At 43.1% G+C, this 11,778-nt stretch overlaps 1 protein-coding gene across 1 annotated transcript in view; it reads left to right on the top strand.

Moving 5' to 3' along the window:
• LOC126396913 (alanine aminotransferase 2-like) overlaps positions 1 to 8,903 on the top strand; it is a 12,425-nt gene extending 3,522 nt beyond the window's left edge. Inside the window, exons 5-11 of the mRNA XM_050055283.1 lie at positions 437 to 680; positions 770 to 849; positions 956 to 1,092; positions 6,180 to 6,354; positions 6,521 to 6,676; positions 7,944 to 8,056; positions 8,148 to 8,903. Coding sequence (XP_049911240.1) covers positions 437 to 680; positions 770 to 849; positions 956 to 1,092; positions 6,180 to 6,354; positions 6,521 to 6,676; positions 7,944 to 8,056; positions 8,148 to 8,328 — 1,086 coding nt within the window. The 3' untranslated portion in view covers positions 8,329 to 8,903. The remainder of the gene's footprint in view (positions 1 to 436; positions 681 to 769; positions 850 to 955; positions 1,093 to 6,179; positions 6,355 to 6,520; positions 6,677 to 7,943; positions 8,057 to 8,147) is intronic.
• Positions 8,904 to 11,778: the final 2,875 nt, after the last annotated feature.

Raw genomic sequence — 11,778 nt, 5'->3', positions numbered from 1 at the left:
TCAAACTTCCTAGGAAGAGATCGATTTGAAGTGTTTTTCAAAAAATTCAAAATGGCAGAAAATCTATATACCGGAAGTTATGGGTTCTTGAGGCAAATTTGTTCCTCATGAGGAGAGGCATCTCTGTGCAAAGTTTCATGTCTCTACGACATACGGGGTATGAGATATGTCCATTCAAAGTTTTCAATTTCAATCGGTTGCTATAGCACCCCCCTTTGGCCAATTGATGTAATATTGCTTCATTCGCATCCTCCCATGACCCTCTACCACTGTGCCAAATTTCACATGGATTGACCAAGTCAGTGAGAAGAAAAATGTGGAACAGACACACAGACAGACACACCCACAGACAGAGTTTTCCTCATTATATAGTAAGATTAAGCACTGACTGACTCAGTATACAGTAAGTTTAAATATATTGATCTGTGGTATTGAGATGGTCCTTAGGCTGCTGACCAGTGAGAGGGGGGCGACTCAGACGGGAGTGTTGGCCCCAACGCCGTGCCCACACACCCTGCCCATGCTGCTGGATGAGGCCGAGGTGACAATGGTGCCGTATCAGCTGATGGAGGACAGAGGCTGGGCTGTAGACCTGGACGAGCTGCACAGAGCAGTGAAGACTGCTAGGATGCGCTATGAACCCAGAGCAATTTACATCAGCAACCCAGGAAACCCCACTGGTAAACAACACACACTAGCTGCATTAAAGCCACCTGTTTAAACTTCCTTGCTGTCATCACTTTGTGTATGCTGCTGTTTGTCCTCATAGGTCACGTGCAGGACTGGAAATCAATAGAGGAGGTGATTCAGTTTGCAGCAACTGAGAGACTCCTACTGTTAGTTGATGAGGTGATCATAAACTGTGTCTTCAGACTGTTGTTTAATAGAGTTACTGGCAGCCTTTTTGCTCACATAGTCTTTCATTATCTATGAATTCTTTTTCTCTGCACCACAGGTGTACCAGGACTGCGTGTATGGACAGGGGCAAGAGTTTATTTCCTATAAGAGAGTCCTGTTTGAGATGGGAAAAGAGTACTCAGAGACAGTGGAGTTGGTCTCCTTCCACTGTTTATCCAGTGCCTGCATGGGAGAGTGAGTTCTGTCTCTTATATTTGTATTTTGTGTGCTTGCACATATTTCAGTGTTGACAGTGTTCTGGTATTGTACGCGTGCCTGCAGCATTATACACAGTGTTGGGAGGGTTACTTTTAAACATATTCCACTACAGATTTCTGAATACATACTTATATTTATAGACAGGGGCAGCAGTAGCTCAGTCCATAGGGTTGGGTGCCAGTTCACCTCCTGGGCACTGCCGAGGTGCCCTTGAGCAAGTCACCGAACCCCCCAACCGCTCGGGCACCTGACCAAGGCAGCCCCCTCATTCTGACATCTCTCCATTTTGTGCATGTATAGGTCCTGTTTGTGCATGTGTGTGACTTTCGGACCTGTGTGTTAATGACAAAAGAGTGAAAAAATTGAATTTCCCCTCACGGGGATTAATAAAGTATATAAAATTAAATTTAAAAAAATTTCCATGCCAAAAACAACATTGTCCTAGCTGTATCTTCTGCCATTTTCGTGTGGCAGATGCACTTCTTTTTTTTTTTTCAATATGTCAATGGGAAATCATCATGAATTTTACACTGCGTCCTAATATCAAGCAAGCATTAAATTCAATCAATTGCATATGCACTTCTGTCATGTCATGTGAACAAAACATGTAGACTACCTATCAACTGTGCCATCGACTGGAGGTGTAACCACCTCAAAGATGGGCGAGCACTTACAATCTTTCTACATTTGTACTTTTTAAACAGAAAACACTCATTTTATTTTGTGATATTTACTGGAAATAACATACGAGATAGCCAACAGCACTTTCCCTCACTTGTGATCTCCCTCCAGCCAGCTGCCACCTTATTTAGGTTTTTGTTGTTAAATGAGGAGGTATTGTGCAGATAACTCCTCATTTAACCTAAATCAGCTGTTCCTTGTCCATTGCAGCACTTTTAAAGTGAGCAACGGGACTAGCAACATCCCAAGTTGTCACGTCACTGCTTTGTCAGTGGACTTTCACGCCTACATGCAGGGGCGGACAGGCCATCTGGAGGTTCTGGAGAATCACAGAACAGCCGGTACTCCAGGACAGCCGGCGGCCGCCACGCAGTCATCACCTTTTTTTTTTTTTTTTTTTTCCTTTTTCTCCCTGATAATTTACTGTTCCACGTCCAGTCCGCTAGGTGGCAGTCTTTAACTCCATGGGCCCGAACGACGCATAGTGCGTCCAAATTCACACCTGTTCTTCACTATTGATTTTCTCCGCAACCGTGCATCATGGGTGCATCATGCACTTGTCGGTAGTCCAATGTTTTCACAGCGAAAAAGAATGATAAAGTTACACTAAAACTATGTATAACAGAGCTTTCATGCAGCTTTGCACACACATTACTCTTGGATGGATTACTCGAGAATGCAGGCTCGCAAAGAAATGCCACGCATATCACATGAAAGTGCACGAGCAGAGCTTTCCAGTGATACACACATCATTGTGCTGTCATCCCATCATGCTATAAATCCAGATTAATTGTCTACAAAATAAAAAGCTGACGAATTTCTTTACAATCCATTATACAGATCTTATTATCAGTCACTTCATATAGTGAGGAATATCGTATCTTACCACATCTTAGGCTTGCGTGTGTTTCTCCCTGTCTATCCACATTTGTAGTCCGGCTTTCAAGATGCAAATATCTCCATATTGTCCAGTTGACCCTCCATCAAACTTTGTATGACAAGACCAGCCACTTCACCTTTGCGCACCCAGACAACTGTAGCCTAATTATGCATGCATGACAGGGCCGTAGTCACCATATACATTGAGGGGGACATGTGTCCCCCCCAATGCCCAAAATGCGCCCCAATATATAACTGAAACTGAAAAACAACAACAAACTTTGTTTACTGCAAACAAAGTGGCAAATATTATCTTGGAGGACATCATTGCACTTGGTTGACTATTTTTCTATGATCTTAGATGTAAATATTGCATGTTTCTTTCAGATAAAACACATTTTTGCCTACATTGTCCTGAAAAAAACAAGATATAGCATGTGTATGTAGCCTTTATAATGACTGTGCTATGAGCTTAAAGCTATAGTGCGTAACTTCTACAGGTCCGTAAATGTCCGTTTCACCCAAGCCACTACTAGAGGAGATGACACAATGCTGATTAAGCCGATCGGCTCCTAACGTCTCGCTGTATTTTTCAATATATATCATTTTTAGTTTGCGTGTCGACCGGCGACATTCCCGCGCTGGTGCACAGAAAATGCTTCCTCACAACAAGAAGGGAGGGGGAGGAAGAGCGGAGAGTCTCATAGCAAGAGGTAGAGCGCAGGTAGAAAGAGAAAGCAACATGGCGGAGAAGCGGCCGAGACACGGTTCAGAAGTGGATCCTACCACAAAGAAAAAGCCTGGACGTTCGGCTGAAGGTCTATTAGCAAAGAAGGAAAGTGACCGACGGAGAAGGCAAACAAGGATTTGTATTGGCGTCGCTTTTCCTCGGTGGAGAGCCCTGAAGGAAGAAATTGGGCTGAGGGCAGACACGGATGTTGCCTTGCTGCTGTTGGATAAGTAAGTGACTTGGTTTATAATTATATTATGAGTAGTATGTGTTGCTGTTACATGTACTGGACCTAGTACTTTATTATTTTCTTGGAAATGGTGCTATGAATGTAATGTAATGTTAGCAGCCTGGTGTTCGGCACGTTGTGTAGCATTGTGTACCTGGTGTGAAGCGAGTGTTACTCTGTGTACACGGTGTATAGCGAGTGTTACTCTGTTTACACGGTGTGTGGCGACTGGTGAGTGTTACTCTGTGTACACGGCGTGTGGCGACTGGCGAGTGTTACTCTGTGTACTGTGTACGGTGTGTGGCAACTGGCGAGTGTTACTCTGTGTACATGGAAGTGCCGCTGGCTTATTAGTTGTAATAACGCATCATCTGCTGGGAGGCGACAGAAGTTACGCACTATAGCTTTAAAAGTAAAGGCAGTAAAAATACCCCAAAAACGCCTAGGGCCCAAAGGGTTAAATTGGATGCCAGTCGGCCCATAGATGTTGGGCCTGTTTCAGGCAGTCACCTGCATTGTATTGTTCAGCAGAGAGACATCTGGACTGTGTCGTTTATTTCTTAGTGAGTATTCTACACTATGCTCTTAACACAACATCTAATCAACATTGGTGCTATTGCTATAATTTGGAAGGTATAGTATCATGTGTTAAGATTTAAGTATTTTGACACCCGTGTCTGGGGCTGATGAGTTTCCGCGCACCGGTTGTTGTGGGCTGGGCCAAGTCAAAGTCCAGGGCTGTTTTTTAGTCCCAGTCCGCCCCTGCCTACATGTTACCCGCTAGGTATCCTTCTGCATCTGCTGTTGATGTTCCAGGATACTGCCACCAATGTCTGGACATCAACAAAAGCACATAGTTAGGTTTGCAATTTAAACATCAGGGTTTGGCTCTACATTCATACCAGAAGTGAACACCAGGCTTCCGGGTGAAAGTCTAGAGTTTGTTGGACCCATCCACCACTGCTCCCACCCATCCTATTGGGACTTTCCAGCTGCTTATATAACATCATTACTGGCAGCATTTAAAACTGACGCTGTCCTGTGGAGTATCATACTACGACAAAGCGGCAGTATTTGACAACTTAGGAATGAGAATGGGCTGGGAATAAATAGAAGCAGAATGTCCAATATGACTTCAGCTCAAAACCACAGCACTCCATCGCAGTGGAAAACAATTCAATCAAACTGATGCTCAATCCCATTGCATTCAGTTAGGACACGGCGTTAGAGCAAATCAAACAAAACAAATAAAGTAATCCCTTCAAGGCTGGTGTTATTCTGTTTTTTTCTCATTGTTAATAGATTCATTTTGTCCATTGTGACTTCCCTACCATGCCTGATGCTCTCAGCTGCAAGTGTATTGGTTACTAATGAGTAGGTAAATCTTAAAAAAAAACAAAAAAAAACAGCTGTATAGTGTCATTTTTACAAAAAGGCTCATTGATTTGAAAACAGCTAGCTACTGTAGTTTGTTACAACCGTGACTCATACTGGTGTATTCGTTAGGGATTATATTCATCAGCGTATGAATGTAATGTATAATGTATGTGGCACTGTCCTCATATAAACCACAGAGGCCATGCTTATTGTGATTTGACAGCTGATTTTATGGGAGCGGAAGGCTCCTATGCTGATAAACTAGACAAAAATGTTAAGTTGTACAGCTGTTGAAGCAATCATCACCAAACACAAACAAAAAAAACCCTACAGATCACTTTGTTTCATATTTAGAGAACAGGAAGTGTAAATAGCCCAACACACATCAGCACCATAGACAGTATAAAAACAATGGATGTAGCCACCATGACTTCACCTTTTGGTTTTGAAGCCTTGTGTTTGGTATTTTGGCCCTTGCCATATTAGATTTTTGGAGTCAGAAGTGACCTGAGGTGATCTGAGGTGACCAAAGGTGATGAGGACATAGGAAGAAACAAGGGTCATTGAGTGACTGAGCTTAGCTGAGGTGAAGCCTGGCAGACAGCCCATCACACAAAGCAGCCATGCCGTTTTTAGACAAGACATGACAATATCACAATGGCTGTTTTTTTTTTACTGTGTGTGTGTATAGGTCTGTCTGTCTGTCTGTCTGACTGTCGATGAATTTTGTCAATGGGACAGCAACACAACTGTGCACGATGCAGAACATTACAGGTGTGTTGACATCAAAATGCAGATCAAGTTCGAAAGCACATTCACATTAAGTTGGAATTGCTGTGTCACAGCTGGAGTGATCCAATTGCGAGATGGTCTCTAGTTAATGCATAACTTTAAGCCTTGATCAAATGAAAAGCAGACTATAAACATGTTTATTTCTGCTATGAAGTTAGGCGTTTTAACATGGGGTCTATGAAGATTGACTTGCTTTTGGAGCGAGCCTCAAATAGCCATTCAAGGATCTGCAGATTTTGGCACTTGCATGTTTTTTTAAGGCCCAGAGGTTGCTGTTTGATCAGCACCACGGATGAGCCCTGAACACCAAACCTCCATCACAGAAGTCGGAGGCAAGCAATGAGTAACCAAATAAATTCTGTATTTGTGTCCCAGGTGTGGTCTGAGGGCAGGATACATGGAGATGGTCAACATGGACCCAGAGGTAAGGCATGTTGTTAACATTATGCTGGATACTGATATCTGTGCTCCAGTCATAGGACAACTTGCACTGGATGTCATGGTCAACCCCCCAAAGCCTGGAGACCCCTCCTATGACACATACACGCAGGTAACACATCTGCAGCACCTCTCTCAGCTTACTAAGCATTATTAGAGTCCTCTATCAAGACTCATTTTCCTGCCCTGCTTGGTCAGGAAGATGCATGTATCCCAGCAGTATACATCCCTGTCCCATGTTGTATCACTGCTTAAATATCGGTTTGTTTTTCATGAAGGAGATTGTCATCACTCAGGCCACTCTGTCCCAGAATGCTCAGCGGGCTCAGGAGTTCCTGAATGATCTACCAGGGATGAGCTGTCAGCCAGTGATGGGGGGAATCTATCTCTATCCCTGTCTGTATTTACCAGCTGAGATTATAGAGCAGGCCAAGGTGAGAAACCTTTATGTTCATCAAACAAAATATGGTGCAGTGTGGTGACAGATGGTATTTAGAGGACTATACCCAAATGTTTTGCATGTTTTAGCAATTTTACCAAAAACTGTGTGTACTGTAAAACAAGTCAAGTCCCAATTAAACGCCCAATCCCTTTTACTAGCCTGGTGTGGCTACACATTTTGATGAATCAACAATTGTCTCAGTTAGTTGGTTGCCAAGCAGTTCATTTTAGTTCTACCACTACCCACTTGAGCTAAGAGTCAGCTGCCTAGATAGTGCATACAAATATAAATGTTAAATAAACTTTTGTCAATATGGAGATGCTGTGCATTGTTAGCTCAGTTAGATTCTCCACAATTCAATTATTCAGTTGATTTTACTGAAAGCATATGCCCAAAGAATACAGTAATTCAGTTAGATTTGAGTGGGAGTGAGAGTGGATATCACAGCCGTGTCCACCTGAGCAGGAGAGGAAAGAGGAGGGGAAGGTGATAAATTAAGGGACACCTGTGAGCTGAACAGAGAGAGGGAAAATCTAACAAAGGAGACTTGAAGGAGGATGGAAAGGTAAAAAAAGAGGAAATAAGTAAAAGGGTGAACCCAGCACTAGATTAAATGAAAAGACAACAGTGAATTAAACCTAGTGACAAAGTGTTACAAGGACTGGCTTGAAATGAACGGTAAGGAAACAACAACCTCAAAGAAAAGCTGATCTCTGGAGCAGGTGGAAACAGACTGGGTCTGCTGTGCTTTTCCTGCTTGGATTCAGTGGCTGAGCTGAGGTGGATGACTCACTACCAGCAGATAAGTTCCTTTTTTCCCCAACAATCTCCTGGCTTCTCCAAACTCGAGCTTCAAGTTAACCTGGGTCCTTCCCTCCCCCCTCACTCACACTCACACTCCCCACACACTCTTCCACCTGAATTGATTTGAACTGAATTACATTCATAATCCCCCAAACACACACACATCCAAACTGAACTGAACTGGATTACATTCATACTCCTCATACTCAACTCTCCATATGGTACAAAATTAACTTGCACAGATTTTTTTACTTGTCATCTATCATGGTAAGTTTGATCTCTGCTTTTACTGTTTTCAAAATGACATGATTTATTTATACACTGTGCGAGCAAATTAGCAAAAAAAAAATTTTTTATTTCATATCAGAAAATCAAAGATAACAGTCACTACAACAGCCTGTTCTTCATTCCGGTGAGTATAGAAATGGCTAAAAACATCACATCTCTGCTCTTAGATACTGGGGTTGGAGGCAGATGTCCTGTACTGTCAGATGTCACTGGAGGAAGAAGGTGTGTTATTAGAAGCAGGATGTCAGCACGGTGAAACAACTGGCAACTACTATCTGAGGTGAAAGACGTGACCGTTTACACGTGAGTCAGGTATGTTTAATTTTCTCTCACAGCAACTGTATTGTGTTCTCTCTCTCTCTGTCTCTCAGGTTATGTATCCTTGTCCCTCCTGACACCCTGCAGGAGGTCCTGGCTCGTCTTGGCTCCTTTCAGCTTCGCCTCATGAACCCACTTCCTCACCCTGACAGAGGTGATAAGGACAGAGACATGGGGAGAAATTTTGTGACCCAACATGAAGCCCTCTGTGGAGAGGAGCAGATCCTCAGTTAAAGTGTCGATCATAAGACGGAGACACGTAGAGAGCGTTAAAGGCTCAAAGCATTTTTGTTCAAGGGGAAACTGAAATTCTTAAACTACAGTTCCTTTTGACATGCTGATTTTTAACTAGGCTAGCAGGTGGGAGGAAATAGTTGCCACCGTGGCAAGTTTTCTGTTTGAGTAAATTAAATTAAACTGAGAGATTTATTGTATTCAGCCTGCAGATCATACTATACTTTGCTTCTTTGCTTATAGTTTCATACATCATACATCAACTACTGTACTTACTTGGTAGCAAATGTACAAAGATGGATGTCTAAATAACACAATCACATTGTCCTGACAAAGCTCATGAAAATCCATCTAAACCTCAGAACATGCAGGTGTAAACAAACTGGGCAACACATTCCCATTCTGACCTCGTCACATATAGCTGCTTGGTCATGGACTTTCTACGTCAACATATGATTTTGCAAGGTAGCCTGGGTGCAAGGTAGCCTGGGGGTGTCTGCATTGTCTTTTTTCAAAATACACTTTCACAGGAAATGTACAATTTGCGCACAGTCTCTCTCAAAATAAAGAAACTACATCAGTACAACACTGTAAATTTAATTTTTTTTTTCCTTCAGCAACAAACACATTACGTTTAGCCAACACCTACACGTGGTTAGGTTTGGGCAACAAAAGCATGGGGTTAAACGGGGTTAAAAAAAAAAAAGAACAGGGTTTGGTTTTATATTCCGACTTCCCAGGTAAAACTTGTTGGACTCATCCACCGCCCCTCCCACCTCCCTACTTGGACTTTTTGACTGTGTTAAAAAGTATCTAGAGATGTTGTCGGGTCTTGTTGAATCTGTGCCACAAAGAATTAAGGCAGTTCTGAAGGCAAAAGGGGGTCCAACCTGGTACTAGCAAGGTTTTCATAATTAAGCGGCCAATGAGTGTGTACAATATGGTGTGGCATAATATGTATGTATGAGGCAAGTAAATCCATTAACAGACCAGAAATAGAAGATCCCCAGATGACCTAGAGGTCTGGCGTTTGGAGACACTGGTTTCAAGTGAATTATGAGGATGATGGAGAGAGAGTGGTGGATTAAAAAAAGAAAAAGAAAAAAGGGTATGTTGCATCTGCTACACTTCAGTAGATTACATCAATAGAATTTTTTTTAACAACATTTAAACATTTATGCTGACATAACCCAGTGTGTTAGGTGAAACTAGACAAAAACAAAGCAGTTAAAATAAACTCCACCTCAAGTAACTATGACATTTAAAGGTGCTGTATGTAAGAATGTGGCCAAAACGGTTACTGCTGCGAGTCGTGTCCACCCCACCCCCACCCCCCTCTACAGATTTGAGGTTGCCGCTCTGTGCTTCGGCGTCCAGCAAAAATAGAAGTCCTGCGTATCTGTTGCGGAGGGCTCTGGAGTGCCTCAGCTGAGACGGAGCCAAAACGCAGCACAGCTGCAGCCGGTGGAAACACACACATTGACTAGAACTGAATCCTATCGGAGCGCAGACGCAACCAACATGCATCTGGTGGAAATTGGGGGTGATTTGTTTGCCCACAGGCGGCTGCCGTGGCGGGAACTGCCCATTGGTCCGACATCCCATTGTTCCAACCATATTAAACCCATTGTTCCAAAGTCCCGTTGTTCCGAAATCATCATGATGCCCTGTGGATATGGTCTGGTTAGGTTTAGGCACAAAAAACACTTGGTTAGGGTCAGGAAAAGATCATGGTGTGGGTTAAAATGAAAAAGAAAGTGACAAACACATAAGCCGTGAGCCTTCTTCGCCTCAAGCCTTTCCCAGTTGACCCAGAGCCGGTCGCAGCGCACCATACGCCCGCCGCGAGCCGTTCAGCACTGCGGACTGTCGGACCAATGGGCTGTCGGACCAATGACGTGGACCCACCGTGGCAGGGCCATGTCGCCGCGTCCTTGATCTTCGGTTTTCCGTTCGAGCAAGTCCGGTTTCTTTGCCGCTGCTGCCGGGATACAGTGGCGGAGGAGCCGGCTGCTAATGCTATGTATCGGGACACTGCTAATGCTGCTTGCCGTGCTGCTAACATTTGTTTCTCAAGAAAATCAGTCGGGTTGATGACCCACCTGCACATTGGCTACAATGTATCATCGAAAATGAATAACAGTTGAAAGTATTCGAAATGTCCATTCCCGTCTAGCTATGATGCTAGTTAGCCAACTTTGGCTAAAGCTTACCTGTTGAGGAGAAGAGTAGCCACTTCAAAATCCGATTTAAAATTCTTCTCTGCTTTCAACTGTCTCCACCGTTCAAAAGCATCTCCTATATAGACCCTCGCTTTGCCTCGAGTTTTGTCTTGCTGTTTTTGGGAATCAAACGAGGTCATTTCGGTTTAGTCGCACCGTCAGCCATTGTAGCTCCGTCGTAACTGTAACTGATGCTGAGACTCTACTGACTGCCAGTGTTGCCAGATCTCACGAGACAAATAAGCAACCAGGCCTGTGAAAACAAGCCCAAAACAAGCGACTTTTTCTACGGAGCCCCCCTAGGTTCCAGGGAGAGAAAATTAAATAAACTGTGTGCACGGTTTTACAATCCATGTGGACAGATAAGTAAACGCTGCAGTTTTGCAAAACTGTACCCACGGTACATAGTTTATTTATTTTTCTCCCCCCTGAGCTTCAGGACAATGACCACAAGAGGGAGTTAAACCACCTTTTAACATTATTTAACATTAGAAAACAGATGGGATATCAAATATAGACTGATGTACCAAGTACATTATATACACAGTAAACCTCTGATAATTAAAATTTGCACACACAAATAAATATCCTGAATTCACAAATTCTTTATTTCTTATTGCTTTTTATGCACTCATCTAACCTTTTTCTTTACAGGACGTACGTTTTCCTAACCAGAAAAAAAACACATTGCCCTGCTCTGCCTCTGATTGGCTAGTACTCGTTGCCATACGGGTCAGAGCCAATTAGAAGCAGGATGCGGGTGGGAAAAAACTCTGCTGTCTCCTGTGTGTATGGGGAAAGGGGAGGGACAGAGGGAACAGGCAAGACAAACTATCCTACGTTTAAATAACATATCAAAAATATCTGCTTGACAACTTATTACGGAGCTGCGAACAAGCCCAAATAAGCAACTACGCTTTAGAAACAAGCTAAAAAAAAACGCAACCCGTGACTACCAATATTTGTAAGCGACTTTACAGAAAAACAAGCCCAAAGTCGCTTATAATAAGCGGACTTGGCAACACTGCTGACTGCGTGACTGGTAGACAGCGGTGGGTGGCGCAACAGGCCAAAACACAAATTCAAAACATAAACATAATTTGCAGATGGTAAAAATATTCTGGCTGTACTATTGTTGTTGGTGAGATCAGTAACGTTATGTTATATTAACATTGTTCCTTAGTCTCTGTGACATATTAGGATGATTTTACGAGTATTTGCTTTAGAT

Source organism: Epinephelus moara, chromosome 10 (assembly GCF_006386435.1).
Source record: "Epinephelus moara isolate mb chromosome 10, YSFRI_EMoa_1.0, whole genome shotgun sequence".
NCBI classification, from domain to species: Eukaryota; Metazoa; Chordata; class Actinopteri; order Perciformes; family Serranidae; genus Epinephelus; species Epinephelus moara.
This window is presented reverse-complemented; position numbering and strand designations above follow the sequence as displayed.